General features: G+C 47.6%; 12 protein-coding genes across 12 annotated transcripts; 6 read left to right on the top strand and 6 right to left on the bottom strand.

Annotated features, from left to right (window-relative positions):
* The first annotated feature begins 491 nt into the window (after window positions 1-491).
* On the top strand, window positions 492-3,526 carry LY89DRAFT_87978 (DHS-like NAD/FAD-binding domain-containing protein). Its single transcript, XM_018223481.1, has 2 exons — window positions 492-720; window positions 767-3,526. The coding sequence occupies exons 1-2, from the start codon at window positions 595-597 to the stop codon at window positions 3,455-3,457; spliced, it is 2,817 nt and encodes a 938-aa protein (XP_018070956.1). The 5' UTR covers window positions 492-594; the 3' UTR covers window positions 3,458-3,526.
* Window positions 3,527-3,574: 48 nt separating this feature from the next.
* Window positions 3,575-4,409, bottom strand: LY89DRAFT_685521 (TT1751-like protein). The gene is made up of 2 exons (XM_018215103.1): window positions 3,946-4,409; window positions 3,575-3,894 (listed from the first exon to the last, which is right to left on the bottom strand). The coding sequence occupies exons 1-2, from the start codon at window positions 4,174-4,176 to the stop codon at window positions 3,595-3,597; spliced, it is 531 nt and encodes a 176-aa protein (XP_018070955.1). The 5' UTR covers window positions 4,177-4,409; the 3' UTR covers window positions 3,575-3,594.
* LY89DRAFT_87973 (uncharacterized protein) lies at window positions 4,340-5,929 on the bottom strand. The gene is made up of 2 exons (XM_018223480.1): window positions 4,474-5,929; window positions 4,340-4,426 (listed from the first exon to the last, which is right to left on the bottom strand). Exon 1 carries the CDS (start codon window positions 5,841-5,843, stop codon window positions 4,518-4,520), a length of 1,326 nt encoding a protein of 441 aa, XP_018070954.1. The 5' UTR covers window positions 5,844-5,929; the 3' UTR covers window positions 4,340-4,426; window positions 4,474-4,517.
* A 302-nt stretch (window positions 5,930-6,231) lies between these two features.
* LY89DRAFT_87938 (uncharacterized protein) lies at window positions 6,232-7,755 on the top strand. Its single transcript, XM_018223478.1, has one exon. The coding sequence runs from the start codon at window positions 6,475-6,477 to the stop codon at window positions 7,513-7,515; it is 1,041 nt and encodes a 346-aa protein (XP_018070953.1). The 5' UTR covers window positions 6,232-6,474; the 3' UTR covers window positions 7,516-7,755.
* On the bottom strand, window positions 7,570-7,988 carry LY89DRAFT_87945 (uncharacterized protein). The gene has a single exon (XM_018223479.1). The coding sequence runs from the start codon at window positions 7,882-7,884 to the stop codon at window positions 7,624-7,626; it is 261 nt and encodes an 86-aa protein (XP_018070952.1). The 5' UTR covers window positions 7,885-7,988; the 3' UTR covers window positions 7,570-7,623.
* A 71-nt stretch (window positions 7,989-8,059) lies between these two features.
* Window positions 8,060-8,653, bottom strand: LY89DRAFT_555524 (uncharacterized protein; the record flags this gene model as incomplete). Its single annotated transcript, XM_018208362.1, has 2 exons — window positions 8,060-8,365; window positions 8,432-8,653. Coding segments are annotated over 2 exons (528 nt in total), but the record flags the coding sequence as incomplete, so codon positions are not given.
* Window positions 8,654-8,981: 328 nt separating this feature from the next.
* On the top strand, window positions 8,982-10,370 carry LY89DRAFT_87923 (AAT-domain-containing protein). Its single transcript, XM_018223477.1, has 2 exons — window positions 8,982-9,575; window positions 9,627-10,370. The coding sequence occupies exons 1-2, from the start codon at window positions 9,208-9,210 to the stop codon at window positions 10,294-10,296; spliced, it is 1,038 nt and encodes a 345-aa protein (XP_018070950.1). The 5' UTR covers window positions 8,982-9,207; the 3' UTR covers window positions 10,297-10,370.
* A 73-nt stretch (window positions 10,371-10,443) lies between these two features.
* On the bottom strand, window positions 10,444-11,334 carry LY89DRAFT_586186 (uncharacterized protein; the record flags this gene model as incomplete). The annotated part of the gene is made up of 1 exon (XM_018209357.1): window positions 10,444-11,334. One exon carries the CDS (start codon window positions 11,332-11,334, stop codon window positions 10,444-10,446), a length of 891 nt encoding a protein of 296 aa, XP_018070949.1.
* An 839-nt stretch (window positions 11,335-12,173) lies between these two features.
* LY89DRAFT_734689 (uncharacterized protein) lies at window positions 12,174-14,527 on the top strand (the record flags this gene model as incomplete). The annotated part of the gene is made up of 3 exons (XM_018219931.1): window positions 12,174-12,938; window positions 12,989-14,026; window positions 14,078-14,527. 3 exons carry the CDS (start codon window positions 12,174-12,176, stop codon window positions 14,525-14,527), a joined length of 2,253 nt encoding a protein of 750 aa, XP_018070948.1.
* Window positions 14,528-15,530: 1,003 nt separating this feature from the next.
* On the bottom strand, window positions 15,531-17,643 carry LY89DRAFT_617902 (vacuolar protein sorting protein-like protein). The gene is made up of 3 exons (XM_018210817.1): window positions 17,483-17,643; window positions 17,273-17,408; window positions 15,531-17,225 (listed from the first exon to the last, which is right to left on the bottom strand). Exons 1-3 carry the CDS (start codon window positions 17,581-17,583, stop codon window positions 15,609-15,611), a joined length of 1,854 nt encoding a protein of 617 aa, XP_018070947.1. The 5' UTR covers window positions 17,584-17,643; the 3' UTR covers window positions 15,531-15,608.
* A 279-nt stretch (window positions 17,644-17,922) lies between these two features.
* Window positions 17,923-19,560, top strand: LY89DRAFT_586596 (GANP/Nin1/mts3/eIF-3 p25 family protein; the record flags this gene model as incomplete). The annotated part of the gene is made up of 3 exons (XM_018209377.1): window positions 17,923-18,002; window positions 18,060-19,298; window positions 19,347-19,560. The coding sequence occupies 3 exons, from the start codon at window positions 17,923-17,925 to the stop codon at window positions 19,558-19,560; spliced, it is 1,533 nt and encodes a 510-aa protein (XP_018070946.1).
* A 934-nt stretch (window positions 19,561-20,494) lies between these two features.
* Window positions 20,495-22,373, top strand: LY89DRAFT_749390 (uncharacterized protein; the record flags this gene model as incomplete). Its single annotated transcript, XM_018221171.1, has 5 exons — window positions 20,495-20,826; window positions 20,894-21,392; window positions 21,501-21,868; window positions 21,923-21,992; window positions 22,040-22,373. 5 exons carry the CDS (start codon window positions 20,495-20,497, stop codon window positions 22,118-22,120), a joined length of 1,350 nt encoding a protein of 449 aa, XP_018070945.1. The 3' UTR covers window positions 22,121-22,373.
* Between the last annotated feature and the right edge of the window lie 1,459 nt (window positions 22,374-23,832).

The raw sequence follows: 23,832 nt of genomic DNA, 5'->3' as shown, positions 1-23,832 counted from the left end.
AGGGACAAGCAGCACCGCGTTCTCGTACCACTCGAGTCCTAGACGACCTATCTCCTCCCACCTTCCAGCCTCCATGCTCGCAGATTATCCTTTGGATGATAACTTGAGTCTACACGCATACTCTCCTGCAGAAAGTTGATACTACATCAATCCGCCAAAGCAGGGCCTTCCACATTCTAGCAGATGGTGTTGGTACATCTCAAGATACCAGCCAGCACATAGGGTGAAAGCAGCAGGGGAAGAGGAGGGAAAAACTGTGGCCAATACAGACTGCTTGGATGATACGCTTCTGGATTTACAACATTGTTGCAAAGATCCAATGTACTGATACGCCAGACCACCGCGGATTGTTGATAGAGCATAGCTGGACTTCAGCAGCTCTTGCATTCACTAGGCAGCGATCAAGCAGATTGGCAGAAGAAGACAAGCGGATCGCCTTGGCGTGCATTGAAGCTTGGAAAGTTGGAGAACAATTGGAGGACAGGATCTTGTTGAAGTACAGGACACAGAAAGTGTGAGCTGTGTTAGAAAGCACTGAGTTTTGTCAGTGAGGGTCTTCTGGAGAGAGAAAGTTACCTTTGTCTACTTACAATCATGCCGACAATCCAAGTAGGACCAGGTTCAGACCTGGAACTGCAATTGATCGCAGATGCATTGGCAAAGTCAAAGAAAGCTGTTGTGGTAACAGGAGCTGGTATCAGTACCAATTGTGGTATACCTGTGAGTCCTCATCCATCTATTCGCGCGCAGCTGTTGACAGTCTTAGGATTTTCGCTCAGAAAATGGCTTGTACTCACTAATTCAAGCCCAATACGATGCTGCTTTGAAGAATCCACCTTGGGAAGAATCAAACACCTTTGATATTGATGACAGACCCAAGAAGAAACGTCGACAGTGGTATTACGAAGTTGTAGCTCCTGATGGCAAAGTTGTTGACGTGATTGACGAGGAGATTCAAGCCGTCAAAGAAGAGACACGTGAAACGAGCTCTGGATCAACCAACACTACCAATTCTCGCTCCAGCTCTTCAAAGCCAGTCGACAATTCTCTCCAAGCACCTAATAGCCAACTTTCTATCTCCATTGACCAAGACCTTCAGACAACAGATTCCAACCGACGCCGTTCATCACGTTCTAGATCTGTCAACGAATCTATCAACGCTTCACAATCAACCGAGAGCTCTGTTGCAACAGCTTTTGTAGAAAGGATTTTCGTCGAAGATTTACCTTCGTCAACACAAGAACCGCGCCGCTCATCTCGTTCAAGATCTGTCAACGCATCCACCACTAGGTCACAGTCAACTGAGAGCTCCATTCCAACGCCTGTTGCAGAAGCTATTCTCGCGGAAGGTTTACCTTTGTCGACAGAACCACGTCGCTCATCTCGTTCAAGATTCGCCAACTCCACAACATCACAATCTATCACCCCGCAGCCAATTGAGCCTTTTCTTGAAGAAGAAGCAACTCGCGACCAATCTGTTGATATCAAAGAAGAGCTGCACCTGTCGAAAGAAGATATACGCCGCTCATCAAGGTCCAGATCTACAAATACCACCAATTCACGTTCTAGCACACCCAAATCAACAGAGAGCTCTCTCACTAGCTTGTCTTCAACCACTCCTGAACTCCCCGCGACTTCATTCCAAGATTCCTCACAGCTGTCTTTCGACATAGATCAGAGCACATTATCACAGACTACGGAGAACGGCGAACCCTCAACGCAGACATCATCCGTTGGCTCAACGAGCTTGTCAAGAACGACATCAGATCTCTCATCCCGTACGCTACCAAACCTCAAAGGCCGCGACCTTTTCGACAGCAGAATCTGGGCAAGCCCATTTGAGACATCTATCTTCTACATGTTCATATCGAGTCTTCGAGACAAAATCCAAGCAGTCGAGTCACCAACCGAGACCCATAAGTTCCTCAGAGTTCTTCGAGATGGCGGCAAACTCGTCCGCAATTACACTCAAAATATCGACCTGCTGGAACAACGTGAAGGGTTATGCCAAGACCTTGAAAAGGGGCCTGGGAGCAAAGCGAGATTCAATCCTAAAGCGCAGAAAGAAGCGAGACAGTCTGGACTCGGTGGAAGTAACTATCAGCATGGAGGATGCGAGTCAGTGCCGTTACACGGATCTTTGCAACGGTTACGATGTAACCTCTGCGGCAAACCATCCAGCTGGGATGAACCGGCGACAAGAAGAGCAACGCAAGAGGGCTCAGCTCCAGATTGCTCCCGTTGCACCGAAAACAACAGCCACCGAACCAGCCGTGGAAGAAGGGGTGTCACCATTGGTCGTCTAAGACCAGACATCGTTCTGTACGGGGAAGATCACCCCCACGACACTCTGATCTCAGCAATTGCCGAGCACGATTTGAGTCTGGGTCCTGATGTTCTACTGATAATGGGAACGAGTCTCAGAGTACATGGATTGAAGATTATGGTCCGAGAATTTGCCAAGGCCGTACATACGAAGGGAGGAAAGGTGGTGTTTGTAAACCAAACAAAACCCTCAGAGAGTATCTGGGGTGAGTTCATAGATTATTGGGTGGAATGGGATTGCGATGAGTGGGTCCTGGACCTGAGAGATCGGAGGGAAGATATTTGGATGGGCGCAGGAGAAGAGAAGTACAAGGAATCGGCGGTAGAGACAAAACGGAGACCACAATGTGTGAGAGATGACAGGACGAATGGCGTGTACCTAACGTTCAAGATTCTCGACACACTGAGCAAGGCTCCAGACGGAAATGGAAAGCCAGCATCTCGATTCCCCTATTGGCAATCCCGTCTTGCATCCCGAGTATCAGACGTATCGGTCATTCAGAAGAAAGAGCCTCCAAAGAAGGCACAGCCGACGAAAGCCACCAAGAAATCCGCTCCTCCGAAGAAGCCCGCTCCTCCGAAAGCCAAAAACAACAAGAGAAAGGCCGAACCAAAAGAGGACATCAATAACCTTCCATCCTTAGTATCTACAATGTGGGAAGATCTACGGAAGAAAGCTCCAGGGCTTCCGGTACAACCTCCTGAGCTTCGACTTCCATTAAGCAAAGCTTTGGTCAATGCCCCAGACTGGTACCAACCTTTCGCTTTCTCTGGATCATCCAACCATATCCCCAATGTCGGTGGTTCGTCTTGGCCATTGGATAAGATGAATCTGGTCACACAGCCTCCTTCTGGTTATAAGCTCACGAAGCCGAAGATTGAGGGGAAGCCAAAGATCGACAAGAAGCCGAAGACCAAGCACGGATATGGCACCAGAGCAAGTGGGAGATTCAGCACTGCTGAGACAATTGTCGTAGATAGTGGGGACATTGTAGAAGAGCCTGAAGATACCATTGTGGTGGCAGAAGAGCCAATGACCCCAGCGACGAGGATCAAGAGAAGTTGCTCGATTGGAGCACTTGTGTCTAGCAGTCCGGAGCAGTGGCACGATGCACCAGAAGTGATGACCTGAGAGGGGAGGGACTTTTGTTGGAGTATAGGTACGATAGATGACTTGATGAATGAGATACCAGATCCTTGCTACAATGTGTCCACTTTATTGTGATGTGAAATACTCTGGTAAGTGCTACGACTTTGAAACAGCGACAATCACTCACAAACCTCTCTAACCAACCTCTCCAACTTCCTATCCAACACCTCCACCGCAGCCCTCAACTCCTCATTATCATTCAACCCTGCAATCAAGCCACTCGGCAAATTATACAACACCTCCGTCCGTCCCCCCTTCTCCAATTCCCTGACCAGAATCTCTACCGGGACCGCCAATCCAGCCGTGATGTCGTGTTTCAGCATCGTGATAGCGACCAGTGGATTGCCCAGGATGATGCGTTTACTTTTGAGGCCAGAGCCTACGTTGAACAGGGGGATCCAGGAGCCGTGGTCAAATTCCTGAGGTGTTGTTAGCTGGCTTGGACTTGGGCGAGAAGAGAAGGGGAATACTTGGAAAATCATAAATCCATGTGGGCCGATAGCTGAGTTTACGTTGTCTTCGAATTGCTTTCTTGATTCGTCGGAATAAGAGGTGATACTCTTTGCTTTTTTCTTCCATTCATCGACTCGGCTTGGGTCTCTGATTGAGGAGTAGAGGTTCTTTAGGACTTGATTGAAGGAATTTGGTGATTGGATTGTGATGCGTGTCGCTTCATATTTTTCTGCTTTGAAGGTCGCCATGTTTTGAACTTTAGGTCGTGGAGATGTGGTCATGCGTAGTGTGATGTTGAATCGAGAAACGGTCAGATATAAAGATCTTTTATGAACGACTTTAAGGTGTCACAGAGATGTGAATGTACGTGAGATTCGGATTGATTTATGATCGATAGTGCCATTGAACGTGAGGAGGAAAGAGCGCTTGACCGAGGGTGTGACGTGCGATCAGTAATCATGAGATAGAAGTTAGACTAACTGATCAACATAGTTTCATCTCAAAATTTGTCATTCGAGAATTTCATGGATGAGAGCGAGCCATACAATGACTTGCCCGTGTAAAATGCTGCATTAAATACTACCAAAGCTCATGCTGTCAAGGAGAAATTCGTCGGCTTAAACATGGATATATCTGCCAGGGTAATCTCAGAATCAATCTTACACCATCCATCAATAGCAATAACCACAATCTCGTCCTCGCCAGCATTCATTGCTATGCCATAAGTCGAATTGAAGTAAATCGCGGCGTAGGATAGCTGAGTACCATTGGTCCGACTCACGGGCAGGCTTGACGTTGTATCGTGCTCTGCAGCTATTTCTGCATACGTCGACTCCCCACAAACACCCCAATCATTGGCAATTGTCTTCGGATAGGTAGTGAATCTGCCACATGGTGTCCTTCTAGTCTCGAGACATGCAATGATGAAGACTGTGAACATGGCCGCGAAGAGAATACCCGTGTAGATCTTGTACCAAGTTGCTGTGATACAGGGAATAATCGTCGTCTTGCAACGACCGAGAAGAATATAAGCGCCAATGGTCCCTGTGGAGAATGCCAGAAAGAACAAAAACGTCAAATTCAGGGTGAGATTGGTAGCCGAGAATTCTGCATCCCCAGTTCCAACAGGGGCAGTCAGCATGTAGATGCAGAGAACTAGAAGTCCAGTGATCATGATCAGGTAGAAACCCCTGACCGCAATGCTTAGCCAGCCACGATGCGAACGAAAGCGATTTGGAACAATGGGGGCGTCCAGTGAGTTTGTAGTAGGTCGGACAAGTGCTGAATTCGAACGCACCCCCAAATTCGGATGAAGTCCCATTTCAGGAGTATCAGACTCCCAGTCTTCGTTGTGTCGGTACGCATAATCGGTCGTCAACCACAGTGCAGCAGGCAGCCTCAACAAGCCGAGTGTAGCCAGCGGAAAGAATATCGTGTTGAGAGCGACCGTATATGCATAGAGCCCTTGCGTACCGTGGACCAAACTGTACAGAGCTTGCACACCTTGTAAAGTGACGACAAGAGTAACAATCGTACTCATTGAGAGTGGGTCGATATGGTGATGGCTTGGTCCTCGAATACAAAAATCTCGACTTCTTTGGATCATATCTTCTGATCCATCCCATTTATGTCCATCCCAAAAGATAGCATTAGTAGCCGCCAAATCCAAGGTATTCCATGATTTTGCCCTGAGACGTCTGTCCGCAATGGCGAGATATCGCCAAAGGATTGAGGTGGGATTATAGTGGCAGATACGGTCGTGCCAGCTCGGCCGATTGCTATGGAGGTATATTGGAGGAGGAACACCAGCAGCGATGTGAGCAATTAATGGTGCGAGGCAAAGAGTAAGGAGAGTGACCCAATCGCTGAAAATGATGTCGTTTGATTGGAATGAGAGGAAAACTATCCATGCCATCTTGAACGAGGCTGAAGGAGCGTATGGAGTACAGTAAGACAGTGCAATCGAAGGAACAACTTCTTCAATAAGATATCTAGGCAGTGCTCAACGGCAGAGTAGAAAGAAAAAGAGGGCGGGGAGCTCATCGTCGTTCAAATTTGTGAAACCACTTGGTAGATCATTTCAGCCCTCAGCCCTGACGCCGCAAATCTCCATTCTGATTTTCCCAGATATTCGGAGGATACAATTGGTGGATGCTTCTGAATCTAGGACCTCTCAAGCTGAACCACCCTCCTGCAGCAGTCGAATATCAAGGATAAAGGAGCTAAATGATAATAGGCCTAGCTCCTGGAACCTTTCCTCTTTAAATCTCGGTCTCGTTTACCTCGTTATGGCTGAACTTCGGGACTTTATCTCGACGACAACATTGAACAGTATTTACACTTACGAACATCAACAACTCGAGGTCAGAGTAAAGAGGCTTATGGCAGAAATATTGGGTGGCTTTGTGTCGACGATCAACGCGTGAAAAACGCGTCGAATCCATGCACCAAAGAAGCTATAGCCTCACCAGATTCCGGCAACCCACTTCAAATCTGATTCAACGAATAGCCTACCAATTCTCAACCCCTCCAAAATACTCCCCATCATGGCCCCAGAAGCTTCGACGCAGTATCCTCTCTACAATACGACCTTCAGCCTCAATCGAGTCTCTCCTCTATACACCAGCACCACCCTCCCTCTCAACAATACCACTCTCCGCGATCATGCACGACAATTCCGGGACATACTTGCAGGAGAAGTGCTACGGGGCGTCAGAGTAGGATTGGTACTTGAAGACGACATTCTTGCTCGCGTGGGCGCATTACAGACAGTAACATGGCAACTCTTACCGGAGGAAGAGGCGTGGTCAATGGAGGAATTAGATTTGGACGATGAAGACACAACAACTGTCTTGACTTCAAGCAGAGGAATGATTGTTACTGTCACATACGAGAAGATGGCATACAAGGCGATATTGTTAAAGGATGATAGAACATCCGACGGCGAAACTACGATTGGAAGCATTCGAGAAGGAACGGAAGAATTTCAGCACTTTTCTCTACTTCTGTCCAAGATGCCAGGACCGCTACGAGAGGCATTCACAGATTATCTTACCTCAACATTCGATACGAGGGTCTCGAATTTGCATCTATCCACTTCATACCTGAACGAAGCCTTTGAGCATTACATTTCTGACCTCTCCCACGATGAGGAAGGGGAAATAATGGATATCATTGAGCGGAGTAAAACCTTGAGGTCAGTCGTCAAAGAAACAGTCTTCATCATTGGATTCGACCTCTCATCAGCGTCGCTGAAGACCATTGATATATCTATTGCTCGGGAAGATTTACCTCGAATGATTGCACGAGGAAAGAAACTTAGGGGAGACTCGGAAGGAGACTCGCCTTTCTTCGATGCTTTGGCTGCTTATATCAAAGGACATATGGCATTGGACATGAGACACGAAGGTGTGAAGGTTATGAGGATTGCTTGTGGTCCTTTTGTACTTGGATCAGAAGGCAAGATTAAGCTCACTCAGCCTGTAAGCAATGAGGATGGGAGCAGTCCTCAAAGTCGGGCTACTCGGAGGCTGATCAATGGTTTGGTTGATCTAGCTGCTGGAAGTGGTCTGAAGGGAGCGACTTGAGGGAGTGGTCTTGCTCAAGACGTTCACTTATTGTGCAACAAATCGAAATTGCGACATTTTGGGTTGGAAGCTATGAAGCGAAAAGTTTGGCTATCAAATACAGCTACATCACAACACTCTAAAGCATGTCAGACATTCTCCACCTGTTAAGCAGTCCAAAGTAATGGGACGCCATGGACGCCAAGGCAAGAAGGAAGATTCTATATCAGATGGGTGGGCGGGAAGTGAAGGCATGTGAGCTTGTCGAGAGCTCAGGGACATCTGGAACTTGGCTGAGCAGAATGTAGGTAGTGGTGCCTTTGCAGAGCTAATGAAAATGAGGCATCTAGAGAATGTCCTGGCCAAGAGAGGTGACGGCATGGGTCGCATGTGGAGCACTATATAACGCAGCAAACTTTGAAAAGTCTCAACTACACTCTCGGTACCCAGCCCCTTGGGGATCTCATGAGTGTATAAAGTCCATTCTAACCTTTTCAGACTTGAAAATCGCAATTCCCTGCAATCAGGAATTTCTCTATCTCGAAATATCTATTCCCTATAACCCCAACCTATAAAACATCCCAACATGCGGAATCCCAGCTTCAAACCAAGTCCCCATGCCCTTGTCAAGAACGAATCCATTTCTGGCCCACGTTTTCATCGCTTCTATTCGAGCATGAACACACACCAACCCCTTCCACTCCCTCCCATCTTTCCCCTCTCCGCCAACCACTTCTCTATTTTCCTCCTTTCTCGCCCACCCCAACGCCTCCTGGATCAAAAGATCAGCCAACCTGTTCCCTCTATACTCCTTCAACAAACAAAGCCGTCCAAGCTTAACGAACGATTCCACGCCATCATGAAGATCGGTCTTCCTATCAACCACCCACTCCGGGAGCGGGGCATTAAACAACACTTTCGGATCAGGCGCCGGGACTTTAGGACCCGGCGCTTCGAATCTAGCTCCTGGCTCAGGATGTGGATACTGCGGTGGAGGAGCAAGACGAATGGTTCCTATGGGAGTTGAATTGGAGTAGAGAACCCAGTGACAGGAACGAGCGTCGTCGCGATCGATGTGGTGTTGTAGCGGGACGGCACGTTGTTCGTTTACGAAGACGTGTTCACGGAGTGAGAGGGAGTCTTTGAGGGTTTGGGGGATGGTGGGTGGTTGTAGGGGTGAGGACGCTGAGAGTGAGAGGTTGTAGGTTTCGAAGAGAGGTCCGGGTGGGGGTTGGAAAGCGAGGGTTGTTTGTGATGCCATTTGACTAGTTTCCTTAGGAGAAAATGAGCATTGAGGAAAGAATTGAGACAAGTCAACACAGATAGTTCTTGTTCATATCAAATATTCACGAGCCAAGACTAGTGATGAGAGAGGATGAGTCATGGTTGCAGTTAAGCTGGAGCTCAACTTTGCTTGAACAAAAGAGCTCCCCTTATCAGTACAAAATCAAGCTCAGGGCTCAGGAACCATCAACGTGAAGCATCAATTGCGATTTGATCTATGGTCAGCCTCGTCAATTTTCGTTCTGGTCGATGATGAAAGTGGGGTGAATCTCTTAGTCAAAGGTGGGGTAGCAACGCGTCTCGTCCGAGTCGTCCGACACCTTTCTGCTTTCCTCGCATATACAGGTCAGGTTCGAGTATTATAAATACTAAATTGACTGCAAGTCTTATTTCTTTTGACTAAATATCTTCAAAGTCACAACAACCAAAATGCTAGAAGTAATCAGCACCGGCACACCCCATCAAATCGGGCTCTCCCACGGCTCAACCGCCAGCAAGGAAATATCCCGCTCAATAATCTTCTACCAAAACCTCTTTGCCGCAAAATGCCACATGGATTGGGAAACTGTAAAGTCATTTGTGCTGAAATACCACCCATATTTATCCTCCGACTGGAAAGACTATGTTGAAGAAATGGAAGGCGTGGCTAAAGGAGCTGGAGTCACTTATGCGGATATCCTGGCCCTTAATGTGAGGACTGAGATTGCCTTTGGGGCGTTCGCTGATGGATGTACGGCTTTGAGTTGGAGGGGAGGGGAGAGCTCTGTTTTGGCGCAGAATTGGGATTGGAATACTGAGTTTGTACCCTTCCATTTTCTTGTATCACGTCTAACTATGGTATGAAATAGGCAATCTGAAAACCTCATCTCTCTGAAAATCAAGAAAGAGAATGGATTGATTATCCAAATGATCACAGAAGCAGGAATCATTGGCAAGATTGGAATGAACTCCAATGGCGTGGGATGTACGCTCAATGCTCTGAAAGCAAAGGGTGTCTCGTTTACCAAATTACCTTGCCATCTTGCGTTACGGACTGTGATGGAAAGCCAATCTCGAGAAGCAGCTATTGCTACCTTGGAGAAAGCAGGTGTAGCGAGTGCTTGTCATATTCTTGTTGCAGACGTTACAGGTGGTACGGGACTGGAATGCAGCAGTGAAGATGTGGTTCAAATTCCCATGAACAAAGAAGGGATTGTTACACATACAAATCACTGTATTGTTCCTCATGTTGAAGGCTTTGTAGAGGAGCCAGACTGGTTGCCTGATACAAGATACAGGCTGAGGAGGATCAATGAGTTGTTGAATGCTGCCAAGGAAGAAGAGCCAAGTGTGGATGTTGTTGATAAGATGCTTTGTGATGAAGTAGAAGGGGAAGGGGCATCCATTTGTCGATTTGAGGGTAAGGATAGATTGGCTACTTTATTCAGCATTGCCATGGATTTGAAGAACAAGAGGGCTAAGATTAGTGTGGGGCGGCCAGCTGCACCAAGAGAGAAGCTGGTGTTTAACCTGGCTTGAAGAGAATTGAGTATATTGGTAATAACAAAAACGATTGCCGTAGCATTGTGGCAAGATGCTGTGCCTCCAGGCATACCTTCCCCCAAACTCCCACGCTATGCAACCCTCCAGACCTCATCAAACCGGCTATGCTCCAGATATATCCGCTCATGCATTCGTAAGATCAATCAGATCAGGAACTGGTGGTCCAACTCCCCTCAACAGTACGATCTTGTTTCCACTAACCAGAGCATTCCCAACCTTTTCATTAAACTCCAGCAACCTTCCACCCTCGACATGAAATACTCTAAGCTTGTCCTTTTCGTCCGTCCCTTGGTTGTTCACATTCTGAACCTGCAAGCTCTTTGCCGCTGCATCCAGAACTCTTCCTATCACCCAATCCTTCGAATAGAAGTATGCACCACTTGGGAATTTCGAAGTCGTCGTAGCAGCTTCCGCTTCCACTTCCAGATATACCCTCTTGTCCGACGGGATCTTGTCGTCTCCCTTCGCCGTCTTCTTCAAGGTATTGACCGCCACCAATCTCGCAGCCGCAGACGTTGGTTTTGGCTTGGGCAAGACTCTCGTCGCCATATTTGCCTTCTGAGCAGTTCCCCATAACTTCAGCTTGCCCAAAGCACTCTTCACGTTATCTGCCTGTGAATTGAATCCTCCAACCCTTGCCCCAATCGGAATCAGATTCTTGCAATCATGATCCTCCCTTAGTCGATGTTTAAGGCAATAATCCCTATTACACGTCGAACAATGTACCGAGGTCGATAAACTTGTCCCAATGACCGTCTTGCATGTTGGACTCGCACAAGGCTTCTCGATATCCATCTTCATCTTGCCCGCGCCAAGTGATTGATGCGACGCATTTGCCTTCCTCCTCCTCGCAGCCCATTCTCCCGCTCTTGAGCATTTATGCCCAGTCTCGGATCTGTGATCCAGACAGAATGTGCCGAAGCACGATTCGCATCGAAAGGGGAGGAAATCGAGTTGGTTGCAGTAGGCGTATTGGCAGTGTGCGCCGATGAGCGTGGGGTCTTTCTCGTCCATTTTGGAGAATGAACTTTCTTCTGAAGGGTCGGAACGTGAGGAGGAGGCCATGATGAAGAGGTAAGACAGTAATTTATAGCGTTGGGTTGTTGAGTAGGCAGAGGTTAACGTCGTAATTGATGGCGAGGCTGAGATTTGGCGTCGAGTTCGCTGACTGATCGCCGAGTCTTCTGGAAGCTCAGGCTTGCTAGTGCGAAATAGGGGCTCAGCCTTGGCTAGAACGCAATTAGTGATCATTTAGCTTAACAATGTTGTGATTTCTTCACCAAACATAATTAATTCAAGTGAGGCAAAATTGTAACAAATGAATTGTTGCCATTCGTTAGACGTTTTATGTCCTTCTTATCTGCTAGAATGTCGTAGTGGCTTTCCTCCCATTGCCTTTCCCTCCTCCTTTTCCAGCTCTTGACTCTTATGGCCTTCTTCTGAACACTTCGATGGAAACTGCAATCTCAATACCAAATTCCTTTTCCCAACATCTGACCAGCCTTGGCTAGCAAGAAGTATGTTTCTATCCTTTTACTTGTCAGCGCTGCCAAATATCCAGAATCGGTCATGCAGCATTCTCACAAGTTGTTCACTTTGGGCCCTCAATATATAGAGACTCGTATTTTAGATTGCAATATATGCGTTGGTCACTAACCTGCTATCACCCATCGTGCCTAAGTAGGTACATGGCGAGGTTCAAGGCAACTTGACACAGCCTCACTTGTCCAACCTCAAGAACCATCTTCTTTTCCAAAAGTCATTCAAAAGCTTGCCAAGGGCCAGCCTAACACATGCCCTTCGAAATCAAGTCTCCTTACTTCAAAAAATTGCTCCATTCGAAACACCTTCAAATGTCTGGCCTCGAGGTCGTTGGCTCCGTTGCCAGCGTCATCCGATTAGCCGCTGCAGTCTACAGCATATCTAAAACGCTCTACGAAGTTGGTGATGCATTATCCAATGCCCCATCAGATATCAAAGACTTAGCACGCGATCTAGAAACGTTCTCTGAAGAGCTCCACTTGCTGTCGACACTCCTCGATCTGAAGAATAGTCGATACTCAGACGCAGTTTATCGACTAATTGCCAAGATCATCGGAGATTGTGCAACAATATGTCAGAAAATCGATCGAGTTCTCAAGAAGTTGCGAACTACCAGCTTTTGGTCGAAAGTAAAGTGGGTCTACAAGGAGAAGGAGATCATGAAGCTCTTGGCGAGGTTGCGAGATCTTAAGCTTAGCCTGATGGGAACTTTGAGTCTACTCGGTGCATTGAAAGCTGATACTATGATGAATGCAATGGGTGTTGGGACTTCCAGTCTGCTAGAGGGAACTAGCAACGAACTTTGTTCCAGGCAAACCGCAAAAGATTTGGAAATTGCAGAACAAAAACTAGCTGGAATTGGCACGGTGGAGCATCCAACTACGAATTTTAGTATTGCCTTGGCTTCTCAGCAATCTTGGAGCTCTGGAGCTTCTTCCGCTACTATTCATCCGCCCAAAACCTTCCAGGAGAACTCTGCTAATACAGAGTCGACTTCTCCACTGTCGAATGTTACCTTTAAACCAGACCTTTCCATCTCATGCTCGGCCACGCCAACACAGGATTCATTCCAACAAGTACGATGTTTATGAATCCTGCTGCCATGGAATCGATGCAATCTTTCCAGACGGCTGTCTCTTCTTTCGAACACGAACACAAACACAGCCAAGTAGATTGCTCCACGTCTTGGGAGACAATCACGATGCATACATCTTCCAAAAGTCCATCTTCCATTGCAGACGTTCTTCATGAGCCCTCTGCTTCTCGAACGCATCAAGCTTGGAGGAAAGAGGTGGTAGATATTGCAATCAAGCACTTCAACATGACAATGGAAGAGGCCATATCATGGGCCTCCTCAGTACCTGTGCCGAGTATCCCTGGGATGAGTGTCCAAGCAGCATCTGAGGACATGGCACCCAGAAGATCGAGAGAATCAGTTCAACTTCCTCGGAACGGATTTTACAACTCTTCTTCTCCTATGGTCGAACTAGTCGCCAAACAGTCTGACGACCAGCTTGGTCAAAACTGGAAGAAAGAGACAATATTACTAGCTATGAAGCACTTTCATATGACCATGGAACAGGCCGTATCATGGACAGCTTCACTACCTACACCCATTCCTCCCGAACGAAGCATTGCAGTATCTGACTCGGTGATATCGTCTGTCTGCGATTCATGTGCCCTTCCCAGGGAGCCGCGGCAACCGCAAATAATATTTGATGGAGGCGGGAAACAGCCACCGAGCAGGCAAGGAATGTACCGAATGGAAAAGGAACGGGAGTTTATAAATGCATATATGCAGGCATTCCCGAATTCTAAATCCCCCCCTTTTCGGCTATTCTCCTACCTTTGGATGGAAGCTTATCTCAACATATCAACAAGCAATCTTGAGGTTTTTCTCCGCCTGGGACATATAGACAAAAGAGCTAAGGATTTGGTACCAAATCTTGTCTATGACAGTGAACCACCTAGAGCAGCAACTCAAGCAGTCACAAAACTGTTGGTCCAAGATATCGATCTTGATGTTGGTCATCCCATGAACGGTGATCCTAATCACGAGGCGATCTTGAGCTCGATGAAGAGAATTCGAGATATATTGCAAACCATCCGTGGAATATTGGAAGTTGGGGTTATTGTTTGGCCTTGTCTGTGCGAAGCTATTGTGGTATGTGCTTCTTTCTTTTGCAGGAAAGAAAATAAGCTAATCTTGTACCAGGCTGTCCACAAAAAGAGATACTACTCACTTGATCATCAAAATTTATACGCAGCTCTCGCTGATGTTGTCACACTTGTGGCACGATACAATGTCATAGAGAGAATATACCGGCAATGGCAAGGCATGCTCGTCGAGGAGGAATACAGAGTAGCATTGGTTGCTTTATGTGTCCGTGTTCTTCTATTCCTCGATGAGGTCATCAGTAACTCCGCTGAAATGAAGGCGGAGACTCTTGGGCAGTGGATGGGCAAGATCAATGAAGCAGATGCGTCCTGTCGAAGATTCTCGGTTATCATCGAAGATGTGTTTGACGAAGACTCCGACTCCGACGGCATGATTTGTCCAATAGAATGTACCACCAAGAGGAAGTATCAAGAAGCTGCATCAAGGCTGGAGAGTACAAAACTCGAGATAGAGAACGAAACTTCGGTGAAGCGGCAGAAACTTTGAACCAAATGCTTGGTCGAATCAAAAATGTCAGAGAGTCCTCCGGTAGCAACACTTCTTCATCATTCAAGCCATGCCGCTGTGCGACATGATATGTCGTACTTCAAACCCGCACACATAGTTCCACCAAACACCAACAGAGGAAATACCTCACGAGGACACATACACCACCACACCCGAAAAAATGGCAGCCCAAGCGAGGACACAGTTGTGGAAGCGTTGTAGTCAAATTGACCCAGATGATCGGAGACAGAGTGGGGTATTTGATCGTTAAAGACATTTTGTGGCGTGCGCCTCTCGCCCCTTCCGCAAAACAAACATCCACAAACTCCATTTCCAGCCAGTACAAGGACAATTTCTGAAGCCACTTCCGATTCACGGATACGCAAGCAATCCCACCCTCCCGAGGCCGTCATAGTGTACAATTCCATGCCAGAATCATTGACCGATGATTCAGTCATCCAACTCCACAATCGTTGCTTTTGAATCCTCAGATTTGTTTCTTCCATCTCTGACACTTCTCGCATTGTTCATGCTCGCAAGTTGAACATCTCTTCTCGGATCCATCATTCATCTTGCCGCACTGAACTGAGTAAGCTACTAACTTCCCGGAACTTCCGGAACCATATTGAATCATACCGACAGTTTGTGCTTGCTTTCGAAGAAACCGTGTAGACGACTGCAGCAAATCCAGAAGAAATCTGGTGGAGGAAGGGTTCTGATGGCCATGTTGAATGCCTTGATATTGGCTGAGATCTTCTCGAGTAGTGTGCTTTTTGCTGTATATATCTCGAACTACGAGTAGGAATGAAGGAGGGAAAAGCTCGGACTATATAACATCTCGAAGAGTACATGAATAAGTCGAAGTGGGAAGTGAACCCCACGTGCTCGATTCCTTAGAGCGGCCAAAACGTGGAGGGTTATGATTAGGCGAGACCAAGACATTCAGCCAATGATCCAGATCACAATCATCAAATATATGCAGATCCGTATCGAAAAGGAAACTCTTATGAATCGTAAACTTGGAATGTGGTACTTACTTCAAGAGAGGTCGTCTGACTTCGCCGTATTCGTAAACTCTTAATCATATCACATTGTACAGCTGTCGACCACCTGGAGCTTGTGTATCATCAATCCAGTTCTCCCAGAACTTCAAGCCCTCGATACTCTCCTCTCTGCACAAGGCTCCTTTCTCTTCTGCCATTTCCAATTCTTCTTCTGCCACACCAATGCTCCATCCAAATCTCTCTGCTGCATCTTGGGCAGTAATGCCTCCTCCAAAGACTTGCCAATCCCAGGAGAGATCTTTATCTGGTGGAAAGACGTGCAGGTCGTTGAGCCATGCAAGGAGTGTCTTTATGGTTTTTTCATCCGTACGGTCACTAGCTTGTACCACTAGAACCCCGCTTTTGAACTGTCTTAACCTCACTGGAAGTTTTAACTTCTCCCACAACCTAGCAGCCTTTTCGAAATCCAAAGGACTGACAAGCTCCACACCTCCACGTGCTCGATTGAACACTGCCCAGAGATCTACCAGACTTATGATGCCGCCCGCTTTACGGAGAACCCCTCTCGCGTCGTCCGTGAGAAATTCTGCCAAGTTTCTTGATAGCTCGGAGATATAGAGAGATTCCGAGTTACTTCCTCCACCAAGCATATCTTTAGTGGTCACCAGACCCAAAGCATTGGCGACTGCACTCGAGTCGGAGCTTCCACTCGTTCCATTTGTAGCTGCAAACGATTCCGCAAGAGCAATAATCTCCTTCGCAGACGCCATCAGAGCTTCTAGGTCCTCGAAAGCGTTTCCAATGACAAGTTCATTGTTCTTCCGCAATTCACGACTCCTCTGCTCAAGGCCAGCAATACCCCCTGTCTTGACTCTCTCACCAGTAGGTGTACTTGACCCCGAACCTGCAATCGTTCTCTCTTCCACTGTTGGCACAGGTGGTGCATTCTGCAACAGCCATTTTCTTTGTGTCATGCTGCCCTTCAAGCGTTCAAGGAATATTTTCTCTCCTCCCGTTCGAAAAGAAATTTTAATCTCATTACTTTCCATTCCCGGGAGAGGCATAGTGTTCAGAACCGGTCCAGGAGACTCGGTCCGTACCGGTGGCTGAGCGATACGACTAGCATCTTGCGAGATCAGTGGAGCACCACACAACTCACAGGATAACAGAGATGGGTGATTCAGAAAAGTACATCTCGGACACTGAAATGACGCCGTAGCACTCTTCTGGACATCCGTCCCTTCACTCGAGGAAAGGTGCCATGTGTCTGGTTGTGATCGAGGCTGGTCTGTTCGTCCACGAACTGGTATTGGAGCCCTCACAGGCACCGGGGACGGCTGGGCCGGTCGACTCGTGGCACTTGCAATCGCTGCCTTCATAACAAGGGCATATGGAGGCTTTATGCCACAGGCCAGACAAGGAGCCAAAGGCGTGCGCTCGCTGGCCGTGTAGGGGTCGAAATTCGAAGGTACGGGATTCGAAAAAGAGCAAATCGGACATATCCAAGTGCCAGGACCGACAGGAGAGGGGTCAGAAGTTGGCAGATGAAATGGACTGTCTGTTCGTGGGGAAGGAGAAGCAGTAGCACTTCGGGATGGCTGGCTAAGATTCGATATAGCTCGATTTTGTATTGAGGACCTTTTCGAAGGTTTTGGGAATAATGTAATCTTTGCGGATGATCTCATGAAACCCGCCTGGAAAACATTAGCATAGGAATAGCTTTCTTCTCTCCAATGCTTACATAGAATTCATGCCGCTCTACCTCCTTCAAGTCTATAGCTACAGAATTCTTCCGTGGATCTTCTGTATCAATGTAACAAATTCGATGTGAGGTTAGATATACTGAGCCATTCTGATGGCTTGGGATTTTGAATTTTCTGCAGAAAAAAGCTTTGTCAATGCAGCTCTTCCAATAGAAGCAGGCTCCGGTCTCTGCAGGCTGGCAGCATACCCCTCATAGAGTCCCACATTGTCCTGGACAAATAGTAACACCTCATCTGGTAGATACAACGGCCTCAACGCAGTCGTGAGGTCGAGGTGTTTGAGAAACATCCGGCCGTGCCATGTACAATGATATAGCAAGTAGTTGCGAACTCATGCACAGATCAAGACAAGTTGTTTGTGCTGCTTCGTTATCGCCTTGCAGCCTGCTTATCGGTGATGACTCTAATGTTCAAAAGTACGCTACTACTTGACTCGCTTCGTAGTTTTGAGAACGCGACCTGCCTCCATTTTCCGATCTCGATATTTCGCGATCTCTCCACTCTGTCCAATTTACAACAATTCGCACTCACACGTCGTCGAAAGTGTAAAGCTATCAAAAGTCTGTCGAAGATATAACGCATGCCGTTAAACTAACCTGGATCGTGATACAAGGCTACGCTTATCTGGATGTATTCAACTATGAATCCTTGGGCGCAACAACCGCCACCGCCTGGAACGCAGGGACAATACGGGTACCAGCAACGTGAGTTTCTTCGGAATCCTGCATCCAACCTTTCAGCAACTGCAGAAATGGTCGCTAACAGGCACAAAGCCCCTCCAGCTTATCACTCTGTACAAGTCCGACAGTCCTTTAACGCTCCTCCTCTTCATTACGTGCCCGTAGTTCAACAACCTTTCCCACCGCCTCCACCACCCACCATGGCTCCAGTTCAAGCTGCACCCCCAAGAAAGAAGATCGATTGGCCACAACCTGTACGAAACTACGTTTCGCGTTCCTTCGAGCCGAAAGCCCTCCTTGATGATGTATCTAGACCTGATATGGAAGCCAAGTTGAAGCAAACCATCACGGACGCCACTGATAACAACACCCTGGATACCCTCGATTGGGACAATCTTCCTCTACCGCAGCAGATGATCCGTCAAGAACGCGCACAAACCTGGCAACAGGAGTCTGTCGATCTGCGAATGGGTGGATTAGGATTGATCAATTCGAAGAAGAGGAAGTCCCAAGAGCTTGGCGATGAGGACTCCAATGCAACCCCTCCATGGCGTACTAACAATCGAATCGAAGATCGCATCACGTATGACCCCTCTCAATGCGCTTTTCAGGACGATTCGCACAAAAACACAAGTAAGTTCCAGAAGAACCTGGAGAAACGACAAAAGCGCTTTGATACCGGGTACAAATCGTATAAGAAATCTCCATCCCCAGAGCCGACCGCTGGCCCAGTTGTTGGCACATACGAGGTGCTTGAGAAGAAATACTTCCGACTTACATCCGCCCCCATTCCATCACAAGTTCGTCCTGAGCATGTCCTGAGAAAGACTCTTGAGCTCCTTAAGAAGAAGTGGAGATCGGAGAACAACTACTCTTACATTTGCGATCAGTTCAAGTCAATGCGGCAAGATCTCACTGTCCAGCGCATTCGCAACGAGTTTACAGTTACCGTCTACGAAATCCATGCCCGGATCGCCCTAGAGAAGGCCGATCTTGGTGAGTATAATCAATGCCAAACCCAGCTTCGTGCATTGTATGCACAGAATCTTGGCGGAAACCCAGTGGAATTCAAGGCGTATCGTATCTTGTATTTCATTCACACATCTAATCGTACCGCCTTGAACGACGTTTTGGCGGATCTAACCACAGCAGAGAAAGAAGAAAAGGCCATCAAGCATGCTCTCGGTGTACGATCGGCATTGGCATTGGGCAACTACCACAGATTCTTCAGGCTTTACCTCGAAACTCCGAATATGGGCGCCTATCTTATGGATATGTTCGTCGTCCGAGAACGTCTAGCTGCTCTTGCCAATATTTGCAGATCGTAAGTCTCTCCCCTGTTATTTCGTTACTTGATGCTAACAGGTTTCAGGTACAAGCCAGATGTCAGCATTCGTTTTATCGCCGAAGAACTTGGATTCGAGTCCGACCATCAAGCTGGCCAATTCATCGTCGATTATAATGGTCAAGATCTCCTCGAGGAGAAAGGCACCGAACTTCGATTCCTTGCCGGAAAGGGCTTCGCGCTCTTTGAAGCAGCCAGAAACAATGCTTTCCGGAAGGTCGATATCAAAGGCCAAATCTAATTTCATTACAGTCGACTCCCCTTCCAACATACCATCTACTTTGTTCTCGGATCTCTTTCATCCATCCCATTTCCTGTCACCTCCCAGTGGGCTCTATCCTGACACCTGCTATTCATATGGTCGATACCGTCGAATCAATGGTTGTTCCACTGGTCGTTGGTGACGAAGTTGAGGTTGGATTATGGCATTCCCCCCTTTATGATCGGCATTGAGCGAGTTGGATGCATGGATGCCTTGGCATGACTTCCCTTTCCCTTTCGACATTACAACTCATGACTATACCCTTCTCTGCCTTGCCTTTTCGGCCACTGTTTAGGCGTTGGTGGTAGATGCATGGGTTGGACTGATATTCTTGCATTTGATTCATGGCTTTTGCATGGTAGAATGGGGGCATCTGAGAGCTTGCATTTGCTATGCGATGTGTATATACATTCATCGCGCAGTTTTCCATCAAAAGCTACTGATAGGTTTGATAGCAATATCACACCTTTCCATCTACCTACTTGCAGTGTGAGACATTTACCGCTTTGGCGTTCAGCCACCATTGAACAGCGACAAAAAGCCACTGATCTCGCAATTGAATACAGACTTCTGATTTGACAATTCAACGGTTCGTAATGTCTAAGACCAATTAAAACAGGTTCATGAGACACGATGTATCGCCACATCGCCAAGATTTCTCTTCTTGGTTAAACATCAACACTAAACCTTCCAGTAGGATTACTCTTCAACCTCATCACTCACTTCAATGGATATATTGACATCTCCAGGCCGTCCACGTGATTCCTTATCTGCGTTTAAATGTTGTGAAGTCGTAGCTAGCAGGGACTAACAAAATACCCCTCCATCTTAAATTAACTTCATCAACCTCTCGATACCAAACCTTAAGAACCACAACCAATTGAACCCACAACCTTCACCCAAACAACCCAAAATGTCCTCAACAGGACTCCTCCCCTCCTTCCTAGCCGCAATCCAAGCCTCTCTCTCCGTTCTCCTAGTAATATCCTACGGCTCCCTCGCCTCCCACCTCTCCCTCCTGTCCCCCAGCACCACCACGCAAATTTCCAAGATCTGCGTCCGGATGTTCCTGCCCGCCCTTTTGCTCACGCAAATCGGCTCTGAATTACACCTTGGTAGCGCGCATCGCTATGTTGCTGTGCTGCTTTGGGCGTTTTTCTGTCATGCGGTTAGTTTTGTGATTGGGGTTGCGGCGCACTATGTGGGTGGTATGGAGGATTGGGGGATTGCGGGGGTGATGTTTAAGTGTGTTTTCTTCTATTGCTCATTCGAAGTCATCAGTTCTTAAGAATGAGGTCTGACGAGTTGATAGTAACACGACCTCCTACCCCCTCCTTCTAATCCAGAGTCTAGAAGAAACGGGCATCCTAAGCTCTCTACTAACAGAAGGTCAAGACATGAAATCGGCAATAGGCCGAGCAAAGAGTTACTTCCTAGTCTTCGCCACCGTCTCCTCCTGTCTAACCTTCGCCATCGGCCCCCGTTTAGTAGACAGCGAACACGCCCCCGAACCCGTGAAAGACGAAATGTCCAGCTCAGACGAGGAAACTACCTACGAAGACGACGAACCCCATTCCCCAACCGACGAAACTCACCTCCTCCTCCCCAACACCACCTCCTCATCCGCCCGCCATCCCAGCGTATCAAGCCTCCAATTCTTCCCCTCCCGCCGTCCCCAACCATCCTCAACCCACACAACAACAGCCAAAAACCTCACCCTCCACCGCCGCCCCTCCTTGATCCCCAAACCGCGCTGGTCCAAACTAAAAGAATCCACGAAATGGTGGCTCGTCCTGCTCTCCGACTTCCTCGTAGGTATTGGGGAAGCTCCGTTTTCCATTTCCTTTCTCGAGACATTGTCTATCCTTTTCCTGAAACACCAAAGATGGAAATGCTAACGTCCCCTCCCCATTACCTAGAACGCGCCCTTACTCGGCGCCGTGCTCGGCGCGGTCATCGGTCTCGTGCCTGTTCTTCATCGAGCGTTTTTCGCTGAGGGGGGGAATTTTACTGCGTGGTTAACTGCTAGTTTGAAGAGTATTGGGGGGCTGTTTGTACCGCTGCCGGTTGTTGTTGCGGGGGTGAGTTTGTGGAATGCGAGGGGGCAGGGAGGGTGGACTGTCGGGTGGGGGACGACTCTTTTTATTCTCGTGGTGAGGTTTATTGTTTGGCCTGTTTTGAGTGTCGCGTTGGTGTGGGGCATGGTGACGAGGACGAGCTGGTTAGGGAGTGATCCTATGTTGTGGTTTGCGATGATGTTGATGCCGACGGGGCCACCGGCTATGAAGTGAGTTTTGTAGTTTCTTGGGAAAGAGAGAGATGTGCTGAGAGATTGGGATAGGCTTATTACTATGATTCAGGTTAGTGATGCGGGGGAGGAGGAGGAGGCGAAGGTTGCTAAGCTTTTGACTGTATGTTTTGTTTTTGGTTGTAAAGTGGATCTGGCTGACTTGTGTAGATTTCGTATATCATCTCGCCGATTTTGGCTTTTACTGTGGTGGGTAGTTTGAAAGTTAGTCAGGCGGCGATGGGGTCTTGAGTGTAGAAAGATAGAGAGAGGTACTCTTACTCTTGGATTTTGGAAATAGATGCTGATACTGAGGGGAGAATGGGAATACTAATATTCGGAATCCTTGACCACTTTTAAATCTCCTGTGATTTCTGGAATAATCTCCTCGTCATTTCCTAAAAAGAGGAATTAATACTGTACATGAATAAAGAATGAATACTCCATGCGACCGCCAGTGTAAATTGTCTTGGCAGGGGCTTCGCTTAAGAAGGGGGTATTGAAGCAACTGCTCAGTGCTTTCGTGTTCACCAAGGCATTTGATATCTAGTGAAGCTTTGCCTACCACCCGTAACAAAATAGGCGATGACTTCTGCGGATTAGAAAAGACCTCATCTTATCTCCATTCATGACTTTCACTTTACTGGGCCGAAGCTCTTTACTACTCTTATTGCAGAATTGTCAGACAATAAACTGTAGCCTGCAAAAAGAAGATCAAATTTTGGTCAAACCTCTATGCTCTCTTCGTTCAACGAGAGATGATCCAGCCTGACAAACCGCAGCGCGAAGACAAGCACTTGCTCATACAGTCCTCTCTTCAAGCCTTCTCACAGCACCCTCTTCGTGGCTCCAAAAACAAGAACAAAATACGTGATGAAATGACACAAAACAGAAATCATCCCAGGGGAAGCACTTACTTCTTCTCACCCCTTCGAAACGACGGTTCCTCCCGTGTGCATCAGCCAGATAGTGACACCTCCATCTCCATCATCCATTCTCTACAGTAAAGCACAATAGAAAAAGAAAAAGAAGAAAAGGAATTCCAAATTCAAAACTCGCAAACGAGCTGCCAGAAAAAGAAGTCAGTACCCGTCCACGTACTAAAAGAAAAAAGAAAAAAAATTTACCACCCTCCACAATACCCTAACCTCCCCTCTCTCCCTCCCCTTGTCCCGGCCGTTCTCCCACACCACCTCAATCCCCAAAATCCCTCCTCCACAGCACAACACCTAGGTACAACGAAAGAAAAGAAAAGCAAAAGCAAAAAAAAACCAACCCCACCGTTTCATCCTCCCAGCATGCCAAACCCCGCCCGACGCAACGCATAACCGTCCGCACGCCGCGGCCTGATTGGTCGGAGGGCAGGCTGTTACAACGTTATGCGGATCGTGACGTTCCCGAAGACAAAATACAGTACTGGAGGTAGGGTTATGCGTACCCCTGATTTTTTGCGGGTTCCGGGGGTTGGAACTTGGCAGGGAGGAAGGGAGGGAGGATGGGAGAGTGAGTGAGTGAGTGTTCTAGAAGGTTGGATGATGATGATGATGATGATGATGATGATGATGATGATGATGGCAGGGAGGGGAGGGGGGAGGGTGTTGGATAGAGTGCTTGTGGAGGTCTGGAGGTTTTTACGAAGGACTAGGATTTTTTGATAGAAGGGGAATGAGGTGATGATGAGATTTAAGGAACGAAAACGGCGATCGATCGGGTAGGTCTAGATTTCCTGATCGATCGACTAGGTAGTTAACTATTAGGAGTACTGGGATTTTTGTTTGTTCAGAAAGATCCCGAGTGTGATTGAGGGGTACGCTATTTTCATCGTGGAGCAACAGTCAGGAAATTTACTGTGGTGGTTTGTTTCAAGTTGGCTTCGCGGGATGGAGAAGCCGTCGTTATCGATAGTCTCAGAAGAACTCTATCGGAGGAGCGCTGGGCGGATCCTGGTTCGTGTGTGTCGACCT

This window comes from Mollisia scopiformis, assembly GCF_001500285.1.
Source record: "Mollisia scopiformis unplaced genomic scaffold LY89scaffold_13, whole genome shotgun sequence".
Taxonomy (NCBI): domain Eukaryota; kingdom Fungi; phylum Ascomycota; class Leotiomycetes; order Helotiales; family Mollisiaceae; genus Mollisia; species Mollisia scopiformis.
The sequence above is the reverse complement of the archived record's forward strand: the minus strand, read 5'-3'. Positions and strand labels throughout refer to the sequence as shown.